Source organism: Eucyclogobius newberryi, unplaced genomic scaffold (assembly GCF_026437365.1).
Source record: "Eucyclogobius newberryi isolate DKJ021-1_F unplaced genomic scaffold, fEucNew1.0.hap1 SCAF_10, whole genome shotgun sequence".
Classification (NCBI taxonomy): Eukaryota; Metazoa; Chordata; class Actinopteri; order Gobiiformes; family Gobiidae; genus Eucyclogobius; species Eucyclogobius newberryi.
In genome coordinates, this window is record NW_027315724.1 from 22,960,819 (window position 1) to 22,987,920 (window position 27,102).

A 27,102-nucleotide genomic window follows, 5' to 3' on the forward strand; every position below is an offset into this window, starting at 1 on the left:
TGTTGTTCAAAGTTTATTTTTTTCTGTTATGAAAGCTTCTAAGACATGTTGTACATTCTACAGGTAAAATATACTTTGAGTTAGACATGTCTATGACTACACTGTGTTTATTACATTCATAAAACTATCACAGGAACATGCAACATTCTGACATATCAAATAGTCAACAGTCAAACAACTCAAACTAGCCTAAAAAACTGCTGTTCATTTACCTGCTCTGTATCATGGCAACAGTATTACATGTGCCAACTTGTGTGGGACTCAGTTACACAGAAGTTTCAACTGTGCTCTGGAAAGTAAACGCACACAGACACTTTTAACCTGACTCAATTTTGACTTGGAATTGCATTTTGACTCACAGTTGTGAGTCAAAATTCAGAGAAATTTGCCATCCTTTAAAATGTATTAATCCTACTTGAAGGACAGGAAGTTATGGAAAATCTTGGTGAATTATAATAATTTGACCAAAGAAGGGAAGGAAAATGTGGTATTTTCAGATGGAGTTTATCAAATTAAACTTATAGGTGACTGGCAAATACAGAGGATATGAAATAAAGAGAGCAGTTCTCATCATGCCGAGCCGTTGAGATGAAAGAGGACCAACAGGTGAGTCTTTGCAGAGAGGTTTTGATGACTTCAGGCTGTAGAGAAATGTAATTTATTGCTGAATTGAGTGCCGAAACAGAGTCAGTGTCTGTTGTGAGTGTTCAAACAGCTGCACCCCATTTCAAACCGTTTTTCTTTTCCTTCTAGTGGAGTGTGTCAAAGGATGCTGACTCTCTCGGTCAGACACTGCACATCTGCGTCCTCAATAGTGCCCTCGTCGTCAGAGCCGAAGGCGGAAGGGGGGGGCACCAGGTGAGAGGGGTAGGCTAGTGTGTGGTCCCGAGCGTATGCCTGCCAGCGGCTGTCATCGCTCTCATGGGTGATGTAACGCTCGCCCAGTTTGGTCTCCAACGCCCGTAAATCCAGCCATGCTTGATAATCCTGGAAAAAGCACAGGACGGATCAGTTTCACATCTAAAAGCACTAGAATTTGATCAAGCTTTTTTTTGTTCATAAGAAATCATCAAGTCATCACATTAGCTTGTTTGTGCTATTAGAGCTCAAGTGACCTAGACTGAGGGACGTCCCACTGCTTAGGGCCGCTGACCGGACATTTTAAATGGCACTTAAACCCAAGCACAGATAGTGTCATTAATTATTCACAACATGATTAAAGCCCAGCTGATGTTCTACCTTGACAACAACAAAACGCTCATTTTGAATTCATAGTAAAGCCTGGAAGGAAAACATTGTTTTTATGAAAGACCCCTTAATAAAACGATCTTTCTTCAATGAAGTTGCTTTTACAACATTTGTAAACCATCTAAATATAACAGTTTGAGCATAATATAAAAACATTAATGACAAAAGCAGCTAATCAACAGTACATGAGTCTCCAAAGAAGTGACAGAGGGAAAATGAATGGAAATATGATGATGAATGACCCCTGGTGTGTTTACCTGGAGGTATACGTGGCTGAGACTCTTGTCAACACTGTAGCGCTTCCTCATCTTAACTTGCAGTAGATTGTTGATTAGATCAGTAGCTGAAACAGAATTTGATTAAAAACATTTCTAATGAATATGCTTTGTAATGCTGGCTTACCATCACAGGAGATCTGTCTCCATGGGTTAGGCGGGTACATGAAGGCAGCGTTGTGAATCTGGTCATTGATATCTTCATCCTCATTAAAAGGAAACGTCCCGCTCAAGCTGACATACATAATGACCCCCACTGACCACATGTCCAGGGAGCGGTTGTAACCCTGGTTTAAGAGCACTTCTGGGGCAAGGTAAGCAGGGGTTCCAACCACAGATCGACGGAATGACTTCTCACCTATGATGCGGGCAAATCCAAAGTCGCATAATTTCACCTAAACACAGGGAATCAGGTGGGGTTTAATAAGAAACACAGTAAACCATCTCTCTAGGTGCTTTAAGTGGTTACCTGGGGAAAGGGGTCTGCAGATGCCAGCAGCACATTCTCTGGCTTCAGATCACAGTGAACAATGTTCTTAAAGTGCAGGTGTCGGAGAGCTGCAAGAATCTGCACCAGCAGGAAACCACAACAGCACATAAGGAGCACATAAGGAGCACATAAGGAGCACATAAGCGGCACATAAGCAGCACATAAGCAGCACATAAGTACACCGTGATGCACACAGTTCACAATTCTAAGTGTAAACAACTGGTGGATAGATTCATAAACAGCATCACCCACCTGAGCTTGGGACCAGCTTATAGTACACTGGCTTGTGACAAACATTGGTTAGATTTAAGTGTCAACTAAACAAGTTTGATGAACGTATATGTCGAGAGTAGCTGTCTTTAAATTAGTTGGACGCCTCCATTTAATCAGTAGTTACCTGAGTAATGAGGAACTTGGTGAGCCTCTCGGGCAGTCGGCCCTTCTCACTGGAGAGGATCATTTCTAACATGTCTCCGTGCAGCTTCTCCATCACCACAAAGACCTTCTCTGGGGTTTCAAACATGCACTCCAGATTTACGATCCCGAGATGCCGCAAACTCTAGAAGATAAAAGAGATACAACCATGTACTGAATATTTGTTTGACGCAAAACAGAAACGTAAGCATGTTAGAAGCAGAATAAGAACAAAGCTAAAGTACACACGACATTTAAAAGCATGAATAAACCAGTCCAAATATAGGAGAAAAATAAAGCAAAGTGGGTTATAATGTTTGCAGATTGATTGCAACAGTTTTGCCCAGAGCATGTGCTAACATTGTTTTGGGTTACCATGTGCCTCTTAACTTTGTGGCTGCAGCACACTTAATAAACTATCTCCCCCTGCTGGCCATCACAAGGCAGCACTAGATCTAGTGACCCATTATGATAATAGTCACACGTGCTCATACACTTTGTCCATTGCTGAAGTTTATGGCGCTGACTAGTTCCTCACAATGGCATGAAACACATCAACTTTTTTAACCAGATATGAGGTGAATGGACCAAAACGTTTCTAATTTCTAATTTTAATGTCTTTAGCTCAATTTTGTCAGTCATGTCCAAGATCTGGGTGTAATTCTGGATAAATAATTTAACTGGAAAAACAAATCAAATTAAAACATAATTTTCAATCCATACAACAGCTGTAAATAAGCTGTTAATATAAAGACTATAGTAATATTTTTTTCTAATTCACCTGTATTTATCATTATACTTCAGTGCCTAATCTGTGTTGCAACACTAGAATTCCCCCAAGGTTATCTTATCTTATTTTCAATTAGATCTGACCTTCCTTTTAATGAATTGGAAAAAGCAGTTAATGCATTTATTTCTTGCTGAATTGCCCATTGTAATTGTTGATATTGTGGGCTGGACCAGTTTATCAGGCGGTCCAGAATGCAGCAGTCCACATGCTGACAGAGGCACATTACACCTGTGCTGGCTCAGATGCACGGCTTCCTGTCAATTACAGGATCCATTATAAAATCCTGTTGGCAGTTTTTAAATGTGGTAATGAAGTGGCCCTCCTTCACCTGTCAGAGCTGATGTCTGTTCATGTCCCTCCCAGAACACTTTGCTCTGCAGACCTGCTTCTCTAAGATGTGTCTTGCACTTGCATTGAAACCAGAGGAGATGGGGCTGTTATGCTGCTCCCCACATCTTTGGAATAGTCTGCCATTCTGTATTAGATGGGCCAAAGTGTAAATTGCTTTAAACTCACTATTCACACTGGCTTTTAATACAAGTTGAGCTGTTTTGCTTTTATCTTTTACCTCTTGATACTCTTATTATTTTGTGTTGTTCGTAAATCCCTCTTTTTTTGTAATGATAGCACTTTGGGTGCCATTGGTTCTTGTAAATGTGTATAAATATCAGGGGTCACTAAAACGTTCACCAAGGTCCAGAGACAAGGTCCACAAGCCAAGGTCCAGAACTTGAACGGTGTCTCTATTATGCCACTTTCATATTATAATATAAAGAGTATTATAACTTATAATAGTTATTTTTCACAAAGTACCAATTGATTATATTTTATATTACTTTTTTATTATAATTGAATTGATTTGATGTCGAATATAAAGCTGACATGCTGGTGAGCAGAAATATGCAGTATGCTAAGACTTTCCTCAGCTCAAAACTGAATGCAGCAATGCAGCAATGTGATTGGCTGATTGGTGTTACATGCGCCATCTGCCAGCTGCAGTGCACACATACAGCCGCATGTGTAGCGGTTTCTACTTTTGTGTAGTTTTTCCCTTACCATGAAGGAGGTTTTAAGGACAGGGAATGCTCTGGGACAGTTATACATTTATTTAGTTTGTGAACATCGTTTAATCTGTTTATTTTTTATTGACCATCCATTGATGGATTATTTCTGTTTCTGTTTGTCAAATCAACAACTCTCCAATGCCCACCAAGGCAACACAAAAATAAATGATATTGAATTGAAATTGAATAGTACAAATGAAAAAACAGCATCTGAGTTGGGAAAGCTCTCATACCTGCAGTATGGCCACCTCGTTTCTCAGTTGGCTCTCTTGTTTTGTAGGAAACCGCAGCTTGTCAATAACTTTGACAGCCACATCTCTTCCTGTTTTTCTGTGTTTTCCTAAAAACAAAAACAATAAGAATGGCAAAAATAAAATTGTATGTTAAACTCATGTTAAACTTATTTTCATTACCCACCTCCATATACTACTCCAAACTGTCCAGACCCAAGTACTTCATCAGCAAATATCTGGTACACGCTGCCAATATCCTTTAGAAAGAATATGCATCTTAACACACTAATATATTGATATTATATGAGACAAACACTGTATGTAGAGAATGCATACCACATTTTCTTGGATTTGACTGTTGGAGACAGAAATGCTAACAGAAGCTTGTCCTGTAAACACAGAGGCAGCATTGCAGATCAGTCATGTCATACTGTTCTTTCCAACCTAAACAGCTGTAAGTGTAAGCTGTAAGTTCTTACGGTGTGTTGTGTTCCCCTCAGCAGGTGGGGCATCCTGAAAGATCATGGGCATCAGTGCCTGGCGAATGACACTCTCCCAGGCCTTTGCCACTTCGCAGCCAATGCCGCTGTTGGGGGCCACCTGGCTGGGTGAGGGCGGTGTTTGGGGGACAAGCTGAGGGTCACTGGAGGGCAATGAGGGGGCAGTGTTGGGGTCTTCTCCAACAAAGTAGCACATAGTGCCAGTGATCAGTTCACAGCAGTGAGGGTTTGTCCCAGGAGGGACCAGGCTGAAGTTGCCTGCAGGACGCACCTCAAGGATCTCAGAGAGGGGAATCTCCTACACGCCCAAAGCAATGAAACCACATGATGAGAGGATTGACTAAGAATTCTCAGGACTTAACTATAAGCATTTGTATATTTGCTTACCTTATAGTATTTATTGGAGGTGTTGTTCTGGAAAAGGATGATGCACTTAGAGTCTAGACGCCAATAGTGCCTCTTTCTCTGATGGAGTGGAGTAACAAAGGTAGAGTAGGGCATGAGTGCAGGGGCGTGACAACAGGGCAATAACATTCTAAGCTGAGTGGCAAAGGAAGGAGTGAAGCTATGATGATGTAGAGATAAATAGGCTGAAAGGCAAACTGCATGAAGGGAAAATAAAAGGGAGAAAAGAGAAGTATAAAGGTAAGATCTGGAGTATATACTAAATGTAGAACACAAAGGCAGAGTGGCTTTTAGCTTCAATTTACACAAGAGAGGGAAACAATGATGCTTTTTAAGAGACAGACTTTATTCAAGCTCTCAAGAAAAACACAATCATCACTAAATTGTCAGAAGCAGTAAAAAGGAATAGCATTAGTGGGTTATACCAGTGTGTCCTTGTTGCTGTAGTGAACCATCCATCCTTCCTTAATGGCAGTACTGGAACGACGGGTTGTCTGCCGTATAGACTGTACAACCCTCATTAATGGGATGTTTGCACTTGAATATGAAACGATATGTATTAGTATAAATATACACCATGTTCCTTTTATTATGACCTAATTTGCTCTGTACCTTTGGTCTCCATTGGCTCCGCCCTGGTTGTTGTCTGGAGAGAAGGACCCTGGGATGCTGCAGGCCTCGTCAGAGTCATCCATAGACGACTTATCTGAAGCATCATACTCACTGCTGTAGTCCATTGGTACTTCCGTGTCCACACTAGGACTTAGCACATCTGGGAACATACACAGTGGACTCATTAGTGTTAGCATCTCCTTTTTATTGCATGTGTGTAATGGTTAATCATCTAATGCAGACTTTAACGCCAGGCAGATGCACTAATGCAACTATAAGGGAAGCAAACTATAAGAAAAATACATGTGGTAATTTCACATTACACATGATATGCTTATGTTAGTAACGTTAGTCAAATTTATCTAGCATTTTCTACTCAAAGATGGAAAATGTATAGTAAACATGTCAGTTTTAAAGCAAAGATGTATTTTATTTTATATTATATAAAATATATATATTATATTTATATTTCATATAATATAAAATATTTCATCTAACAACAATGTTAGATGAAATTTCCCCATGTGGGACAATAAAGGAATATCTTATCTTATCTTATATAACTAATATATTGGGATCTTGCAACTGCATACTATGAACAAGTTCATTAAAAAATATATACCAGTATATATATATCTACAGTATATACAACATTCTGTACAGACAATTCTACAACTACTAATAATCCCAAGCATTAACTGAGAGGAGACATGCGTCCACATCACATGCATCCACACTTACCAGAGTTACTTCTGCTGTCTAAGAAAAATAAAAACAGCTCAGTGAATATGGCCTAGTTTGAACTAGAAGCTAATAATGATATGATAATGCTAATAATAATCATCATTATTATTGTTATTAATATTTATGGATGTTGTTGTTGTCTAAAAAGAGGTGTTTTGTGTTTTTGGGGCTATGGTTGGCTGGTCTTTTCTTACCAATGGTCTCTCCAAGGCAGTCATTGGGAACCTTGTAAGCACAGCGTTTATGGCAGTTAAACTTGCAGTCTGCAGTAAATAACAGAGTTTACAATTAATCAAGATGCAACATACAATATGTGACTCTATGAAAAGTATATGGCATTTAAATAATGAATTAATAGTACAAATCTTCTTTACCTTTGCACTGCAGGCCTTGCCTGAAGAGACCTCGGAGGAGTCGTTTACAATACTGGCAGACCGTGGGACGGGTGTAAGAGTGAATGGCAAACGTGTGTGGCACCTTCACTTTGGTCATATATATTTTGTCCAAATGAACAGGCCGACCCATGTATAAACGCCGGGCATCACTCGCTGTGCGTGGCTAATAAAAAAACAAGATATTATATGGATAAATAAAATAGATAAATAATATAAGCAATATTTTAACATATGTTACAGGTTTTGTTGCAACTTATCTTGACTTCAAATACAAATAGTCTATCAAGTTTCCTGTTTTTCAATCATACCATTTGTGTGTGTGAGCGGATGAGGCTGGTCTCCTCTGTGGAGGACGAGGTGGTCGCTCCACTCTGCAGGGACTCAGTGATGGACAGACGCAGCGACTGACTGCTGCTGTTCAGGGACGTCGTGGACAGGCGACGTTTGCGAGCGCCACTGCAGTTATTAGGAATGCTGAATGCACAACGCTTGTGGTAGTTCAGTCCACATCCTGTAGGTGGAGCCACAAATCCAGAAATAGTATCAAGAACATGATGGAAGAAGGTTTGAGCTCTATAAAATTGTATTTATTATAAGTTTGATCCATTTTATTTTAATACAATTGCTCTTACCATCACACTTTAGCCCCTGTCGAACAAGACCAAACAACATTTCTCCACAGTGGTCACAGAAGGCAGGGGCCCGGTACGAGTGGACATTTAGTGCATGGGGCCGTATCTGAAAATCTACAAATGTGGCTGCCGCTGCAAGACAGATGTTATGATGAATCAGTGCTTGAGTCAAATATAATTAGTATATAGATCTGAACAGGAGAAAGTGCTTTGCGTACCAGAGAGCACAACCTCCACCAGGTCCCCCTCTTGAATGTCACTTGCACTTTTAACCAGCTGCAAAATGTTGTTGGTGGTTGTGTCATGTTTGAAGAGAAGAATCTTGTCATAAATGCCGTAGAAGCCACACTCTGGGAACTACAAAGACAAACAACAATGTTAGATGAGAGACATTATGCTTTACATACACAGTCAACATTTGTATGCAACAATAACGCATTCATCACAATAGAAAAGAAGATTATTTGTCAATGTACGCAGGACTGTGCTGTTAATTGAATTCCTGATTGTCAATGATATGCTTGGGCTTTTTTAAAATCAACGGGTGCACAGCGGATCCTCTGTCAGCAAAAGCACGAGGTTCGGATGTTCTAACTTTTGGGGGTAAGAAACAAAAACAAATCTGTCTAATTTTTTGGAGATACTACATTGACCTCACACGTCCATAATGCAGCAACTGACATCTGAGACACACTTTATATTGTGTGACGAGGACAAAAGGAAACTTTAACCCCATTCTTCTATTAGCCTTATGGAAGCACACACGCACACACACACACGCAGTCCTAAGATATCAGAATGATCAACTTGCCACGCAAATGAGGCAGCCATAGGGAAACCCTGGCCTCCTAAATAGTTAATGTCGTCTGGTTCACTTCAGTGACCACACCACACAGGACACCGCAGCTACACTGAGACACACAGAGCTGAAGAACAGGAAACAGTCTTTAAAAATAACTATCGCATGGAACAGAGGTGGCAATAGAGAAATTATGCTATTGTGTTTATTCTACATTTTGAGAAAAGAAATCCGTCTGAGCTACAACCAACTACTCACAGGAAGCGAGGCCCGTCTCCACCGTGGACCAGCACAATAACACACGGCCCTCTCTTACAAACGGTCACACCCTCTTTGCAAAACACGGGCCTCTTTTCCCCTTTCCTCTCATTTTCTCTCCATGACTTTCCAACAGGCATCGTCGCATCTGACATCCAGGCCCATCCTGTACCGCTGCCAGTTTACACAGTCCACCGCGCCCTAGAAGTGACTCGCTGCACTGACGGCACACTCAAAAGAGAGCAGAACACTATCAAGTACATGTAAACTAATATATTCCGCTAAAACAGAAGAGATCCATTGACTTCCTGTTAAAAACTGTAAAACTAATAAGCCCCGCCTCTTCATGTGCCATTTTGCACTTACATGCAGCAGATTGACATTTACATGTTTTATTTTTGAAAAGTGTCTATGTGGTATTTTAGAGCCCTACATGTTTCACAAGTACAGGGATGTGGGCGGGGATAGGGGGTAGGTGGAAACAGGAGGTTTCTGCACACTCCAGCCTCAGTTGCAGGATAATACAGGATTAGTCATGCATGAATCAATCAAAACATAACTCAGAGTAAGCTAATGATGAAAAAACATACAATTAAAAGCACATTAAAGTTGATTTTGCATACAATTTAAAGAAACTACTAGAATTATGTGTTGAAAATTACGTTCTATTGAATTAAAAATGTTATCTTGGTATGAAAATCGGAGTATCAAGCTTTCCCCCATCTCAACTTCATTTTCTAAATCAGAGGTTCTTTTAAACTTTACTCAGCCTTACATAGCATGTCCTTTTCTTAAATAAATGTTGCCAAAACAGCTTGGGGTTTGTAACACTGTCTTACATACATAAAATGGTAATAAAGTAGTCTATGAAACTAATTATTCACAGTAAACAAGCGACAATAGAATACATCTGGAGGCTACACATGTCATTAGCTGCTACTTATACAGAGAGAACTAAATCCAACTCCCAGATCAGTCCTGGCCACAGACTGGACAGAGGACAGTCTGATCCAGCAGCTCCCTCAGCACATGACTTTCAATTTTCAAAAAAACAACCCAAGAAACGAGCCCTTTCCAAAGCATACACTGTGTAAAAACCACACGGCAGTCACCATGTCTGAGGAGCAGTCGTTTCTGAGAAATCACAGTGTCCCCACTCCCACAGACCACAGCCAAACTGAGCAGGGACTATTTCCAATGTTTATCTGATATATTACGTTATGGTGCGTGCAGCGCGTCAGACAAAGGACTGCTGTAACATCCACTGTATGTTTTCCTGAAGGCAGGGCTGTGTCTCCGAGCACCTTTTTGGGTTACCAAGGATCAGGTTGCTTGTGCCGTTCGTGTATTGCGGTTGCTCTTCGGGCCAGTGAAGCCATTATGAGCGAGATGAATTATGGACTAGAGCTCCTTTACACCAGTTTACTCCAGGTTTTACACTATATTACTACTACTACCACAACAACTATTACTACTATGACAACTAGTACTATTAATAATAACGATTTGATAAGAACACCACAAGTGAGTCACTCTGATGATGTCATGAAATGTAACCTCTGCTGTTGTATTTAGACTCGCATTTCTACAAAATTATCAACCAAATACATATTTACTGTGGCTCACAGCTTTTGTAAACCAGAAAACGATTTCATGAATATTAAAAAGCACTTTTATACGACATGTGTACAGGTAGATTGCACACAGAATTAGAGCTGTAGTTGTTTAGTTGTTTAGTCAATTAATTGGTTGTTGAAGTCTTAGTCGACTAAAATTAATATTATTTTACCAATTACTTTATTGGGATTATTAAGGCTTTATATAGATCATGAGAATGGAATGAGTTAGCTGCAGATATGGGAATGAACTGTGAATTCATTTTGCGTTTTTACGAACAAATATACAACTTACTAGTACTTTTCTTGTTTATAGTGAAAAGTCTTGTTTTGGATCAAATATATGGTCGAATAATTTGTAGAGCTTTATCCAATGCTACACCTGCTTTTAGTTGACTAAGGAATGTCTTTAATTACAGTCAATTACAGACCTGCACAGAATAACCTCTAAAATATGACAACTGGGTAGATAGTGGGCAATATTGACAAAAAAAAACCCTTAAATTCTTTCTGATTATCCCGATAACGATATTCAGAAAATGTCAGTCCAACAGAATTGAGTCTATAAATATATTAGTTGAGGTTTAATTATCACAACAACAAATGTGAAACGCCTGTAAAATGAATCACAAAAGTGCAGAAATATACCCTTATATTTAAAGTAGAGGGGCGGGTCCACCTGTTCCTCACCCACTTGTACAAATGTGGCATATGAACGGTCAGTGGTGGTCAGATCACAAATCCGCTCTCATTGCCGTCGCTTTGAGGCGTACGTTACAGGACAACCAGAGCAGAACACCGTCTTCCCGTCGCAACACATGATCAACAATCGAGTGTGATTTTGTCCAAAGCGCGCGAGCAGGAACACAGCCCCCCGCGCGCCGTGTTCTCTAAACAGTGACCTTTACGTCCATACATGGTCCTCTCACTATGATGTGTTTTTCTTCTCTAGGCGGTTATCACAACAGGAACCTGATCCAGCCATTTTATAGTCCAGGGGAAACACGCTGCATCCCTTCAAACAACGCACATTGTTTGAACATCCACTCGGCACCGTGACAAATCAACAGGCCTGTGCCGAGTGCGAGCGGCTCGTAACCATGTGGGGCCCTGGAAGTCTATTGTGTCTTTAAGAGATAACAGGTGATAGCCCCGCTCTAAAACATGTCCGGCACGGGAGTCCGGCCGAGGCGGCACCCGTCCTCCAAAAAAGGTGATGGCGGCGTTTAATGAGCAGTTGCCGTGGTTACCTGCATGAAATGACGTCAATGATCTGCCCTTATTAGCTCTTGACAACAACTTGGCCGACATAGGAATTTTCCCTTTTGTGCGTACGACGTTACGGATGGAACGAATGCGCCGCTCTATTTTTATCTTCTGTGAGGTCATACGCCGATGTAAAAAAAAAAAAAAAAAAAAAAAAAAAAGGAGGCAGGTGACAAATAAGCCTTGCCCTTCCAGTGTTTACTTGAGACACTGGTTTTAGAACGAAAGAAGAATGAGATATGAGCTTTCCTCTTTTTTTACACACGTCACAGTGGGTGAATGACATGTCACTGCCAGAAGGACAACAGTTAAGTAATTCCCATGACGTTTGCTGCTGCTGGGCTGGGCAGCTCAGAAAACATGAATCAACAAAGAAAGTGCACACAAAGCAGGCCAAATCAATGCTATATTAACTCGTAGCACACACATGTTTGAAAAAGCAATTTGTTGCTTGAGCAGGACACCTGTTGGACGTGCATATGCTTTATTGATAGGTAGGAAAGAGGATAATAACCTGCCAAGTATTCCCAAACAGAGGTGCGCAGAATGACACTGTCCACTCCGGAGAGCAGCTTCAGTGACAGACTCTGTAAAAGGAGAAGTTTCACAGGTCTTTACTTCCTGCTGCTGTCAGACTCTACAACAAACACTGTTAGCCCTGAACATGTGTCATTCAGCTTCATGTGCAACACTGTCATAATCATGTGAAATACTGCCATAATCATGTGCAATACTGTCATAATCATGCGCAACACTGTCATAATCATGTGCAACACTGTCATAATCATGTGCAATACTGTCATAACTGTCATAATCATGTGCAACACTGTCATAATCATGTGCAATACTGTCATATTCATGTGCAATATTGTCATAACCATGTGCAATACTGTCATAATCATGTGCAATACTGTCATATTCATGTGCAATATTGTCATAACCATGTGCAATACTGTCATAATCATGTGCAATACTGTCATAATCATGTGCAATACTGTCATAATCATGTGCAAGCAACACTGTCATATTCATGTGCAATACTGTTATAATCATGTGCAATACTGTCATAACCATGTGCAATACTGTCATAACCATGTGCAATACTGTCATAACCATGTGCAATACTGTCATAATCATGTGCAATACTGTCATAATCATGTAGAATACTGTCATAATCATGTGCAATACTGTTATAATCATATGCAATACTGTCACTCATGTGCAATACTGTGACATAATGTAAATCATCACAGGTGCAATATTGTTTGTCCATATAACAGCTGTAAATAAGAGTGTTATTATTAAGATAAGTTATTTCTAAGTTATCTGTTTTTATACTTCTGTGCCTAATCTGTGTTCTTATTATACACGAAGATAGTTATTGAAGAAAAGTCAATTGTCATCTGGTCTTTATTTGATGAGGTTTTATTCTTTTCATCTGCCAGACCAGCCTAAATGTAATGCACATACACTATAATGTTACAAATTGTACAGTGAAAAAACGTAATTATCTGTATTATGTTGCACTGTATTATGTTGCATTATATAACTGTAGAAGTGGAATGTGCAATTTAATTAAATAAAACAAAACTAATTGTGTTCACAGGTATTTTCTGTGAGATTTGTCTGGTTCTCTCTGAAAAAATCTTTCTAAATGGATAATCTGGATAATCCACTATGATTAAATCTAGTTCTACTGGAACCTATTCATGACAAATATTAGTTACTGCCCTTTGATTCTCGTTTCCTAGAGCGGTGATATTCGCGTTGGCATTCGCAACTCCCAAACGTAAAACATAAGATTGATTGATTTTATTTTCAGCACATAGGCCTGGAAAGAATTATGTGGAAGGCCAACAAACAGGAATCTACACGTAGCACTGCATTTGAAAGATGTAAAAGCAGTATTTAAACTGTTTGTGTGATATAACTGGAAAATATTGACATCCCAAAATAAAAGGTTATTTGTGGGTTAGGTTTATATTTAGGATTAGCGAGTACTTATTCCTGCTTTTAATCGTTATTATTGTAACTGTCTCCGTGCAGCACTTTGGAAACTGTTTCTTTGTGAAATGTGCTGTATAAATAAAGTGGATTGGATAATAACTAGGCAAGAACGTGTCTGTACTTACAAGTTGTGCAATAGTAATTGAAAGGTTAATGCAATATCAGCAAATACAACAATACCATAAAAAGGCTTGATAGCACTTGTCATGAAATCTTGTATCTTTTTTGACACAGTTAGTCCTGTTGTAGACTTATCTGAGGTCATCTTACGCTGTTCTACTGGTTGATAGTACATTTGCTGCATAATGATGACTGGACTCCTTGGAATGGCGAGCCTCAGATTTACACTCCAGGCCTGGTTTCCACATAGCACGCGTGTTTCTCTATGTAAACCAGAGAAACTTGCACAGGAAGTGCAAAACCGGGCCTTGACATAACAATGACTATAGGGACCTTGGCTGTGAGTGCACAAAATGAGAGAATAACTACAAAATGGGGATGTTTTTTTTTTCGTACTTAAAACGTGGCGAAACCAACTCTTAGCTAGGAATGATGTTTACGGCGTAGTAGCTCCGTTGGTGCAGGTGAGTATTCGTCTCAATGCCCTGCAGCAGCACATGCGGGGATAAAGCCTCTCATTCTACTGGGAGCACAGGGACGCCAGGGAAACATGAGAGCCACATTCAGGCAGCGCAAGGAGAGAGAGGCCTTTTGTTTTCCCTTTGGACCAGCTTTTCTCCTCTCCTCGGTTCTGTCCAGGTACACGAATAGTATAACACCTCTATGTAGGAGAAGGAAATGAGACTTAAAACTGATGCAAACAAGTGTTGAGCAAGTACTGCAGGAAAATATAGAAAGGTGTTTGTAAGTTGTGAGATTGCCATCTAAGGTAAGACTGTGGTTTTGCCAGTTTCCCTTGTGTGCGGAGTGTCTGCTGCACGCGCTCAGACATGAAACACAGTGGCCCTCAGCACTGAACTCCAACCTCTACAACTCAAAATTCAAAACTAAGGGGGGGTGATTGTGAGCGGCACAATATATTTATTTATACAATAAGTATCAATATTGCAATATTGGACAAATTTGATAGACTTTGGACCAAATGGAACTTTTATTTGAATATAAATTACCATGACGGTATTTTTTTAATGTCTTCGGTTGGGGGGGAAGTTTCTCTCAATCTCAATCACAATTTTTTCCAATATCGGGCAGCATTATGTGTGAAACTGACAAAAATGAATGTCTTTATATATTTTTGTTGATTATCCCGATACAACTGTATTGTAGACAATATATTGCACAGAGCATGGCATATGTGCTGCTGCTTCAATCCCTCGACTACTGGGAAGCACTGCTTTTTATTGAGATATAGATATATATATATAAATATACTGCTTGTCCAAAACATTGTCACCACCTAGATTCAGTTAAGCTGCACGGGTGATGATCTTTCAGCTGCAACAAGGTATTTAAACCCAACTGATGCAGTAAGTGACTTCTCATTTCTGAAACAACCATGTGGAAAGACAAATCCCATGGTCATGGAAAAGATGTCAGTGTGTTTGAGAAGGGTCAAATCATTGGCATCAAGCAGAGAAAACAGAAGCAGAAACTACTCTACAGATCTGACTTTGTTTGGGACGAGCTGGAGAAGGCTTTGTGCAGTGGTCACTCTGTACGTCATAAACACAAGCTCTTGATAAACAATAATAATACAAACAATAACACTGGATGGAAATTCATATTTTGACATTGCAAAATCTTGCCAAAAATGCCATAGTGAATGTCTGCTGTTATGAACGCTAAAGGCGAAGTGTGAGACTTCTTTTTCTGTGGCGACCAGCGGTGTCGCTAGAGTTCTGTCGTGCACTGTTTGTTTCGAACGCTGTTTTACACACACACACACACACACACACACACACACACACACACACACACACACACACACACACACACACACACACACACACACACACACACACACACACACACACACACACACACACACACACACACACACACACACACACACACACACACACACACACACACACACACACACACACACACACACACACACACACACACACACACACACACACACACACACACACACACACACACACACACACACACACACACACACACACACACACACACACACACACACACACACACACACACACACACACACACACACACACACACACACACACACACACACACACACACACACACACACACACACACACACACACACACACACACACACACACACACACACACACACACACACACACACACACACACACACACACACACACACACACACACACACACACACACACACACACACACACACACACACTTGTAGATGGGTTTAAGGTTTTTAACTCAAATCACAAAACGTTAAAATTAACAAGCTTTTATGAGCACTGGGATGCATTTTAAGTCCAACACTTTCACTCTCTATACATATGACTTTCCATTATAGTAATCCAATTGTTAAATGTGCTGATGAAGCTACAATCAGTGTCATCTGTGAACGCAATGAATCATCTTACAGAGCAGAGGTACAAAAGGTTGTCCAGTAGAGTAAAGACAACAACAACATACTTCTAAAAACACTTCTAAAACATGTGAACTGGACTTTGATTTTTTAAAGTCATTAAAAAGTAATGTCAAAATCGCTGACTCAAATAGTGAAAGAGTCCAAATGTCTTGGTCTGACACGTCTAATGACTTGTGCCTGAACAAAAAACACAACATAACATCGCGAAGAAGGCTCGTAAGCGTCTTTGTATTTTGAACAAACTTGGAGAATTCACCAAAAACATTAATTGCAGCACCGTGGAAAGTCTTGTAGTTGGCTGTATCACTGTGGTTCGGTACCATTACATCCAAAGAGAGAAAAGCTTTAAACAATAACGTTCTCTCAGCAAAAATACCTGAACTGTGACCTGCCTGTTCTTGAGGCTCTTTACAAGTGTAGATTTTTAAACTTTCGAATCATTCAGGACTCTGATCACCATGTTCGAACTTGAGAAGATATCATTCTATCAAATTCAAAAACTCTCGTCGTGCCAAACGCTTCTTCCCACAAGCCGTCACAAGCTTTAACTATTAGGATCTAGCAGTGCATTACTTAATTTTCTTATCATTTTCCTTAAAACTCATATTAACTTTAATCTTTTTAGCTCACTTACTTTCACTGCCTCAAATTTTGATGTACTCGGTAGAACTTAAGTTTGAAAAGCTAAGTAAGGAATGGAAAAAAAATAACGAGTGGATCAATCTTCCCAGTCCTTTTTGTTCAACTCAACTCATGATGAACAAATAGTGATTTAATGATTCCGTTCTACTTCATTTATTCACTAAAAAGAACAGTGCATAATAGAGTTTGTTGTAAGATTTTGGACTTCATAATTTTGTATTAAAGAGCCCATTGTTTTATGTTGTCCTTAAAGTCTTACCAGCAGCGCATTAGAAAAGGTAATTATGGTACAAAACGCTGCTAAGCTTCCCAATACATTCTGGTGCAATCCCATTCCCTTAATTCTAAACCACTGGATTAGTCTTAGAAATGTGCTCAAGTGTATTGTGTTTGGGGTTTGGAGGGCTAAAATTGCCGTTTAGACCATTGAGAGAATACGTTATACCAAAATGTAAAATGGGTTTGCGATTAACTCTTGGGACAAATTTGCTGTCATGAGGATTGTGGCCATAATGCACTTTGAATAACCAAATGTCCCTGAGCAGGCTGTGCAGCTCAGGTTTAACCATCAGGAGATGCCCAGCACAGCCAGTCATGCAAAAGCTGTCCCGTTACAGCATGCAAATCTGACACCTAACAGAGCGTGTGGCCACAAAAACACTGATGTTCGAGGTGCATGATAAAGACATTTGAAAGGGTGTTTCCCAAATAGCTGTGGGTATTTGCATTAAAGAGTTTCACCAGAAAGCTCAGTGGCAGAAGAGTCGAAAGTTACAATGTTCCTCACTCCACTGTCTTTTCTGGACTTGAATATTGACCATTTGTATGACATTTTGAGAGATTATTATTATTATTATCTATTCAAAACTAAATTGCCATAAAAGGTAAGGAAAAAACTGATAGAAGAAGAAACTAAAGTACCAGGAAAACCAGGAAATAATTCATGTTCTGAGATGTATTCAGTTAGCAGTAGCTTAGGTGTGTTCACATGGCTACACCTGGAATACATCAGGACTAAACAGGACCAATCCAAGTCCACATCAGGTCTAGTGTGAACGCACCCTTAGTGGGTAAACAAAACTTGCATGGCAGAGATAGAAGTACAAAAACACACCAACATCATTATGGTTCATTTGAATATCTTTATGCCCATTTTCTCATCCCGATCCTTCCGTCTGCACATTATGGATTAGAGCTCCCATTATAAGTGAATTTCTCCACCACGAGATTAATAAAGCTCTAGTATATCCTGAATTTTGAAGTACAAATCAAGCATTGTGCACAGGCCCATGTTGTTCCATTCCCAGGGCCAAACTCCAAGTCCTTCTGAAGCCTGAGAACAATGAGCTACAAGACAGACAGTGAGCATGACAGGAGCAACGTTTGAGCGTCTAATGAGGAAGTTGACATTTATAGAATAAGCCACTGTATGCCCACATTATTGTAACATGCTGTACACTTGTTGGTTCCCCCTGTGGTGAAGTACACTTTGCATAATCCGAGGGCATAAGAGGCGTTTTTGTATCTGAATTGTTGCCCATAACGGTTCAGTGCGAGAGCGAAAGGTTGCTGGTCAGTATACAGATGTCCTGACCTAAAATTGAAATTAACTAATTAAGATAAAGATAAGATAACCGTTTTTTTGTCCCGAAATGGGGCAGTTCAAGAACAGCAGGAGAAAAGAAACATAACAAAATAAAAACAAGCATTTTAAAACTCTAAAACAATGTGCAGACAGAATAGTAGATACTCTATTGAAATATTATGTACAATAAATGGCTATGGCTATGATAATGGACAGTGCAGCACATGGAGTGTAGTATAAATGAGACGTAAAGTGACTTCAGTAACGATTGCAACAGAGATAATTCACTTTATGTTACAGTATTGCATATGACAAGCAGATGACATGTTCAGGGCTAATTGTTAGCAGAGTTCATTAAACAATCTGTCAGCAGCAGGAAGAAAAGACCAGTGAATCCTCTCCTAGTTCACACAGTGAGGGTGGATCTTTTGACTTTATGCGTCTTCATTTGTGTCTGCTTATGGGTGGCACAGTGGCACAGGCCTCACAGCAAGAAGTTCCTGGGTTCTGGTGTAGTTAGCATGTTAGCATGTGCTCCGATTCCACCTACCACTAAAACCGTGTACAATAGGCTTCCCCAGGGGCCAGGACTCCCCTGAAAAAGAGACTCTGAGTCTCAGTGGGACTATCCTGGACTGGTACAGGTCAGTAAAAATATATATATATATATATAATAATTACTTAAAAATAAGGAGAGGAAGTACCAAGAGCTGGCTTTCATAAATATAACTAATACAGCAATACATTTACACAGTACGAAACTAACCAACGTATAAAAGCCACTTTAAAAAAAGGTGGAATAAGTGCTACAGTGGACTCAAGTACTGCAACTTTAAAATAATACAAAAACACACAGCCTTAATAAAGCATTGATAAAGACTTACTTATTTAAAGGTTAGTACCTACTTTATTAAATAGCCTAACTTGCTTTATTAGGACTATTAAAAGTATTATAAAGTTGTACCAATAATATTGTATTGAATAGACATAACATAGACATAAAAATACTGCCTCATGATATGAACGTGAGGAGCTTTCAGATGGCAGCTAGGAGTGCACAATAGTAAAGTTCCTGTCCAAAAGAAAGAGGCATCCAACACCGTCACCCAGGGCTTTGTGGAGGAAAGTGAACGAGGGAAGATTGTGCTTCTCCAGTCGGTGAAGTGAATGGAAAAACATGTCAATGGAACACAAGACGGGAGCTTGTGAATAAACAGAGCAGTGACTCACCCTTTCTGGGATGAGAGAGCGAGAGGGGAGGGGGGCGGCGGTGTGGGGTGTGGGGGTACCAAACTCGCCTCCGCTCCTGTCCCGTCCAAAAAACCACCAATGTAGGCATTCATGCACGCTCACGATCCCACTCATGTGTCAAAGCCCCGGGACAAGCTGCCCATTGTCTGGCTAAAGTAGTGCAGGGGGATTGTATTTATAGGATTTGGCGATTGCAGAATGTGTGAGAACCGTTTGAAAAAATGTTTTCTTCTGACAGTTTGTGATTGTTTGATGGACGGTAAGACATCTTTACTTTCCTTGACATATCGCGCTATATCAACCCTGATGAGCTTAATGACTGTTTCCTCATCTTACCTTTACTCGGAGATGTATTTTGATGCATGTTTGACTAATCTGGTATTGTCCTGCCACTGAGGCTCCAGTCCTTTGAAAATTCCTGTTTTCACCTACCACCTATGTCCTCCCACGTCCCTGTGCTGTGATTATTATGTGATTATTTGGACAAAAGTGGGATAAATTCCGGGTTAAAAAAAGGTCACATAGCCACTTTGCAATAAAAAAAAACATGTCAATGAAAAACTTCTGCTTGTTAGGGTGAAATGTAAAGTATGAAGAGGCGGGGCTTAACAGTTCTGCTGGTTTGAACAGGAAGTTACTGATCTGTTTATATTACTAAGCCATTTTAGATAAATATAACTGTAAAATGACGATCTACGATACAGTTCAAGCCCGATTGCCTGAACAAAACATACAACTCCTTTAAGGTTACAAGAGATTAACAGTCAATTGATGATGCAGTCGTTGAATCTTCAAATTGACCACTCAAATAAATCAAACCAGTACTGCCTCTGATTCGACTCGATTATAATGGTTTAATCGCTAGATAGATCAAAGCCTTCTCATGGTTCTGCGTGGAGGCACACCGTCATGTGCTCTTCATATCCGTTTTACTAACAGGCCTCCAGAGCGGACAAACTCTTATACAGTAATCCTCATAGTCAGCTGATGGAGCCTTACATGTGTTCAGTGTTTCCACAACTTCAATATGAAAATACTGCAAATTGGGGATATGTTGCAATTCTACTGAAACTATTGCAGATTAGCTGATGGGAAAATTCCCCATTCCTCCCTCGCCGTGGCTTGGGTTTCTGTTGTCAGGGTCAGTGCTTACTACTCTCCAAACCACATTTTTACAATGAGAGTCACTCACTTTGATAAAGACAAGGAATACACTAAAATCCCACAGCTTCAGAGTAAACTCAGGGCAAGAATAACACAGTATAAAACTAAAAAATATGAATACAGAGAACAGTGGACAATTATGTAGACAGGAATCTGCTTACGAAACACATAGACCAGCACAACTCAATAAGAATTCACCTGGAGAACACACACACGCCCAGTTTAAGATGAAATCACTCACACTTCCTACCTTGGTGTCAACAATGGAGCAAGATATTTGCTTGACATAAGCCAGGTCTGCAGTCTGAGGCATGAAGACAGGCTCCCTGGTCAAGCCAATCTGGATGAAGAAGGACACTCCAGCTGGAGTGGGGGGCAAACTGGGCACCACAGCCCCCCCAGGGCCCTGCCCTGATAACATGTCTATGATAGGACTTGGGGGACCTTGTGGCATCACAGCTGGAGCTGGTGAAGGGGCCACTCCAGGAGGGAAGAACATCATTCCCCCAGAGGGCATACAGGGGCTCGCCATGTAAAGTCCTATGTGAGGCAGCCTCAGGGTGTCAGCATGAACACTCCAGGTGCAGCCTGTCCAGACAAACCCCCTCCTCTAGGTCAGAGAGAGGAGCCACGGTCCATGGAGCCACACAGCACTGCAGGGGTCCACTCCCACCCACACGGACAGAAAGTCCTTATCCACACCAGGAAGTGCAGCACCTCAGCTTCTGCGGTGCTCTTATGGAGCCAGGCTTGAATACAGCAGTGAGATCGAGGATCCAGAATCCCTCAGGTCGCTCTTGTGTCTTGTGTTTAGTAGTTTTCCAGAAGTAGGAGAAAATCCAAACTTGATGGTGAAACTCCCTGGCGTAAGGTCGAAACAGCAGCAACAAAGCAGAACTTTGTTATTCTTTTCTCCAGAGTGACTTACAAAATGGCCTCTTTAAAACAGGAAACTGTGAGAATGGAGAGTGAGCGCTACAGGCTGCGCTCTTTTACAAGTCTCACCTCTTTCAGTTTCAGCCCCAGATCAGACTTTATGTTCAAAAAGCAGAGAGGAGAGGGCCCGCCCCCTCCCGCCCCGAGTCCCGCCCCCTCCCGTCCCGTCCTGCACCGCCCCCTCCCGCCCCGTCCTGCACCGCCCAGAGGAAGTCACATGATTGACAGCCCAACGCACCAATAGGCATTGGTTTGGATGTTTTTTCTCGTCACTCCTCCTTGTCTTTCCTCCTGGATCAGTTTACACCGCCTGAAAACAGTTTCCTCTCTGTTCCTCATCCATCCTCATTTCTCTTACCTCCTCCCGCATAGTTCTTTACTCCAAACGTGACCAGCACGACAGCGTTACAGAAAAGTAACACTTTTCATGTGATGCACATGGCCTCCACAGTGCAGTACTGTTCATCGCCACTAAAGGGCAGCATTTCCACACGGATAAAGTCACTACTGGGTTATTCTGTGAAACGGATAATTAATAGATCATATTTAGATTTTTCATTAGTCAGATGATGTGTGATGCTTTCAGGCTGTAGAATGAACACAATAAAACGGTTTACTGTACAAAATCCTTATCTTTCTAAATGGAATACAGCAGAGGTCCATAAACAAAACATGATACCAGCCAGGCTGAAGTTCAGAAATATATAGTACATAATGATTAAAAGCACGTCTCTAATACCTTATAGTTGGAGGAAATATGTTTAATGCAGCTTAATTATGTTGTACAAAATATCACACAGTGATAAATTGCTAATAAAAAAATAAAAGAAACAGTAAGTGTCCTTACCATGGCCTCTGATGGTTTTTTTCTTCTTTTTCTTGGCTTTATTTGGGTAATACATTGCCATTCTCAATTACATTTATTCTAAGCCTATCAAGGAGGGATGATCCACTTATGATACTAACTTATTCTTATTACACCTTAATGTTTCAGAACATTTTACAAAACAAAATATAATGTACAATGACAGCAAGTAGTGGCATGGTCCTCCATTTTACAACCACTATCACCCACATGTGTCCATTTAGTGTTAGACACCAGTGACAAACCAAATACAGCAACTGTCTTCCTTATACTTTTACTTCAGATTGGATTTATGTACCCTGTTTATAAACAAGCAAACACAAGGAAATGTAGTACAATGTGGACTCTAATAGAAAATGAAAGTGATATGACAATGATTAAAAAAACAATTGTCAGTAAGAGTATGATTAATGCATTTTCAAAAACAGATGTCGTGTTGTGTTTGGAGTTGAAAGCTCGATATTATTCTCCTTTAGAGACCAGATCATATATTCGCAAACATTTTCCTACCAGATACCAGCTGCATACTAAAACCTATAAGGAGTAAAAAATATACATGTTGCTAAATGCCATAAATGAATAAATAAGAACAAAATACACTCTGCAGTCTGGTTCAATATTTAGGTTGAGATGATTATGGTTTCAGTCTGTACAGTCCGTTTCATTGTGATTAAGTGACCACATCAGAAAAGGGAACTTGAACTGATAATCTGTGGCCCAAATGACTCAGGCAGTATAACACAAAACACACATCCCTGATTCTGACTCAAGATCAGTCTCTTGTAGCACCAAGATTTAATTAGTGCGTACACAATCACATAGTCCGCCAGACAAGTGCTACAATACAGAAAAAGCACCCAATCATGCACTTCGCCTCATTTGCACAGGACATTGTGTTGCCCATTTCCATCTGAGTGCCTGTGTAATTTCTATTTAGCAGTAGTAAAAATGAATTCTCAGATTTCCTAATTAATAAAAAATCCAATATACAACTGGCTTTGAAACAAGTCAGTTCAAAACAGGCAGATTCCTGGGGGTGTAACACTTGGACAAACAATGACCCTTGGCAATTGAAGCTGAAATTAAAGCTTTTTGTTAACACTGGTAAGTGATTAGAGTTTCTACAAGCCAAACAAACATTCTCCTCCTCCTCCTCTAGTAACACCACACATTCATTCTGGAGTCTTTGGAATGTAATGCATTGAATGTCAATGCAGAGATCTGTCGGGTGTTACCACTTTTCACACTTCCTGCCTTCAGCACCCACACTGCGCATGTTAGCCACAAACAAATTAACCATTAAAAAACCTAAACAGACAAGTGATGTAATGGTGCACTTATACTTTGTGATTTGCTTATATAATGCTTAGCAGTAAGCGCTCAAACACACAGTGCTTTGCAAGACCCATCAGCCCGCTAAAAAGCACAATGGATTGATGTAGTGTAAAAAGTATTAGTCCAAACGTAATTGAAAAACTGAGCAGCCAGGATCCTTTAAAAAAACATTATTACAGTATAAGAAGTCATTGAGGCATCACAAAACGGTGACCTAGAGCCGGTGTCCTGTGGTGCCAGCCCAGCCAGTGGGCTGTAGGACAGTTGTGTGTGACAGTGTTTAAGCAGGGCAAAATTGTCCATGAGATTCTTCGGTTGTAGTAACAAGACTCTGAAAAAAATGAAAAACAAAAAAAAACAAATGATAAAACAATGTATAATTTACTATAGGTTTCAAAAACACAATTAACAATATAAGCCAACTAATCAAAGTGTTCCCAAAACTAATGAAACATAAATTGTGACTCCAGTTCACATTCCATAGGCACTTCCACAGCCATATCCTGTCCTTCTCACCAGACAAAGATCTTGGCAAGTGCATCTGCGCCGGCGCTAGCAATAAAGGGTTGGGAAGCGTGGAAGGCCACATCATGTATGGCCTCGTCATGTTTCTTCCTGTGGGCCGTGATCTCCTGCACGCACGTCCTGTTGTCGAGCATCCAGAGGCGCACTGAGCAATCATGGCCTGAGGGGCGGAGACAGAGAGAACAAAGCTTCATGGGTGAACAAAACAGTCATGTTTAAGAAGTATACGCCAAGTCAATAGAGGAATTTATACATTTTACAAAGGGTTCCCAATTATTGTCGTCCTATCCATTTCCAAAGTGTTCATATCAATGTCCAATGTTGTATTTGTATTATAGGTTTAGAAACATGTCGCTGTAATCCTTCATTTGTCCAGGAGTGAACCAGGAGGTACAAAGAGAGCTCCATCTCTGCTCCTCTGACCTGCACTTTGAAGTTTGACAAATTTCTTCCAGATTAGGGGTGATATATCCAGTATTGGGAGGAAAAATCGGCCGATACTTTTTTACTGAAGTGAAAGGTTAGATGGTGATCTTTATGTCAACTTAAAATTAAGTGGTGGCCTTGATATGGATTCTAAAATCAAAATATTGGTATCAAGAAATATCAGTTATCGGCCACAGCAGCAAGCCAAATGTCAGCTATCGCTATCGTCTCAAAAAAAACATATCAGACCATCCCCATTCCAGATAGTAATCGAAACATCTTTCTGAAAACATTGTCCAGAAGACTACCTTTGAAACCTTTGATACTGTTGGGTCAGAATCTGGAACTTACTGCCTGAGATGAGGTAAGTGCCTTTCGGGTCTGTGGTGAGACAAGTAACTGCATCCAGATGAGCCACCATTGAATGGACAATTTTACCTGTGAAAATACACACAAAGATGAATGCTATACGTAACATTAAGGCCAAATTAAAGCTCCGTAAATACCTGTCTTGTTGTCTGCAAAACGGATTGTTCGATTCTCATGTGCTGTGATGGACACAGCTTCTAAAGGGTGACTGACTACACGGTTTATCAGTTCACTGCCTGTAAGTAAATCCAAGATAGAAAAACATCATTATAAACCATGCAAATCCTTGTATAGTTTGACAAGAAGCGAAAGGCTAACCATCCTTGGTCTCCGTCTGTAGTGAAGTGACACTCTGTTCTGCATTGAGGTCATAAATCAAAGTCTCACCACCATCATAAGACGCCACAATTTGGTTAGGATCAGTGGCCACAAAGGCTACAGAGGTGGGTGTGCCATGTTCTAAATGTAAAAAATAAAGGTGTTTTTTTAACCCTGGCAAAGAAAATATGTACAAAACCACAAAGTTACAAAGTTACCTTTCTCTTTATTGAAGACGGACAAACATGGGGCAGAGTTTTGAGGATTCCAGATTCTAATGGTGCCATCCGCTGAACATGACGCCAAGCGATTGTGCCCAGCAGAATATGCGAGACCCCACACACTGTCCTCGTGACCAGAGAGTACGCTGCTCTCGATGCTGGGATCTGGAATAAACAAAAGACAGAACAGCATGAGACACTGCGATCATAATACTTTCAACATTTAGCCCTGGGACTTATTTACCATAGTTGTCATAAGGATCCACATTGAGATCTGGCATCTTCCAGCAGCGAACCGTTCCATCCAGACCTCCACTATAGCAGGTGTCCCCGTCCTCTCCAATTGTGAGAGACAGCACAGCACCACTAAAGGGGGTGGAATAAAGTACTTACAAATGACCTACTTACCCAAACCAATTACAATACTAATAGTATCATTGATACACTACTATGCAACACCAATATGCAGAAATGAACTTACCTGTGTGCTCTGAATGTGTAAATAGGCTCAACATCCAAAGCTGCATTTCTGCAGAATTAAATAATAAGTCATGACTCATCCTGCCACTTTAGTTTAAAATCATCTATTCTTAATCTTACTTTTTTGAGTGCATTGCCTTGTTGAGGTTCCACAGTTTTAGTGTCCCATCTTCAGAAGCTGTGAGCAGCACTGCTTGGCTTGGGTGGAAGGTCATTGCACGAATGGCATCAAAATGGCTGCGTAGTGTGAAACGTGGGTTCCATGTCTTCTTAAACTCTTCTCTGTTGTCATGCATCTGGTATGGAACAGCATACATAAAATGTATACGTATATAATATTTATATATTATATGTATTTAGCAATTTCTTTGTATTTACATCCAAAGAGAGATCGTTGTCATTTGCCACAGTAAGATCTGCCAGTTCACCAAGGTTCATGTCTCCTCCTCCAACAGCGTCCATAATGAACACATCAGAGGAGAAACTCAGGGCGCCACCTTTAGGTGTGGTCATGGAAACACACAAATTATTTTACTTTTGTTTTACTTGTGCCCAAATTTAACCAAAAAGAACAGGAGCGTAATAATTATCAGATACACACAATATAAAACTTATAAAAGCTCATGCAGTTTCCAAAACACGACTACAGATTCTGCCAGAATTGA

At 40.3% G+C, this 27,102-nt stretch overlaps 2 protein-coding genes across 4 annotated transcripts in view; both read right to left on the reverse strand.

The window, feature by feature from the left end:
- prkd2 (protein kinase D2) lies at positions 1-21,736 on the reverse strand. Of its 2 annotated transcripts, XM_072463451.1 has the most exons (19): positions 21,213-21,736; positions 8,021-8,159; positions 7,803-7,934; positions 7,479-7,681; positions 7,150-7,333; positions 6,970-7,038; positions 6,773-6,790; positions 6,032-6,191; positions 5,845-5,956; positions 5,402-5,479; positions 4,994-5,312; positions 4,851-4,903; positions 4,699-4,771; positions 4,515-4,621; positions 2,411-2,572; positions 1,993-2,091; positions 1,651-1,918; positions 1,506-1,591; positions 1-987 (listed from the first exon to the last, which is right to left on the reverse strand). In XM_072463451.1, the coding sequence occupies exons 1-19, from the start codon at positions 21,492-21,494 to the stop codon at positions 763-765; spliced, it is 2,769 nt and encodes a 922-aa protein (XP_072319552.1). In that variant the 5' UTR covers positions 21,495-21,736; the 3' UTR covers positions 1-762. The 2 variants fall into 2 exon arrangements, with proteins under 2 accessions (XP_072319552.1, XP_072319559.1); XM_072463458.1 differs by lacking the exon at positions 6,773-6,790.
- A 908-nt stretch (positions 21,737-22,644) lies between these two features.
- strn4 (striatin, calmodulin binding protein 4) overlaps positions 22,645-27,102 on the reverse strand; it is a 12,259-nt gene continuing 7,801 nt past the window's right edge. The window contains exons 9-18 of one of the 2 annotated variants that reach the window (XM_072463472.1): positions 26,816-26,934; positions 26,558-26,733; positions 26,439-26,486; positions 26,202-26,323; positions 25,955-26,122; positions 25,737-25,877; positions 25,556-25,654; positions 25,401-25,487; positions 24,615-24,783; positions 22,645-24,429 (exon numbers count right to left, since the gene is read on the reverse strand). In XM_072463472.1, coding sequence (XP_072319573.1) covers position 24,429; positions 24,615-24,783; positions 25,401-25,487; positions 25,556-25,654; positions 25,737-25,877; positions 25,955-26,122; positions 26,202-26,323; positions 26,439-26,486; positions 26,558-26,733; positions 26,816-26,934 — 1,130 coding nt within the window. In that variant the 3' untranslated portion in view covers positions 22,645-24,428. Of the gene's footprint in view, positions 24,430-24,469; positions 24,784-25,400; positions 25,488-25,555; positions 25,655-25,736; positions 25,878-25,954; positions 26,123-26,201; positions 26,324-26,438; positions 26,487-26,557; positions 26,734-26,815; positions 26,935-27,102 lie in introns of those variants that run through there. The other variant, XM_072463467.1, reaches the window with a different exon arrangement.

Excerpts from the sequence above, each read along its gene's own strand:
- prkd2 (XM_072463451.1), bottom strand. The coding sequence starts at position 21,494 with ATGGCGAGCCCCTGTATGCCCTCTGGGGGAATGATGTTCTTCCCTCCT. Across the intron at positions 5,957-6,031 it reads GGAGCCAATGGAGACCAAAG|TGCAAACATCCCATTAATGA; the intron begins GTACAGAGCAAA and ends TTCATATTCAAG. Across the intron at positions 1,919-1,992 it reads CTGCAGACCCCTTTCCCCAG|GTGAAATTATGCGACTTTGG; the intron begins GTAACCACTTAA and ends CCCTGTGTTTAG.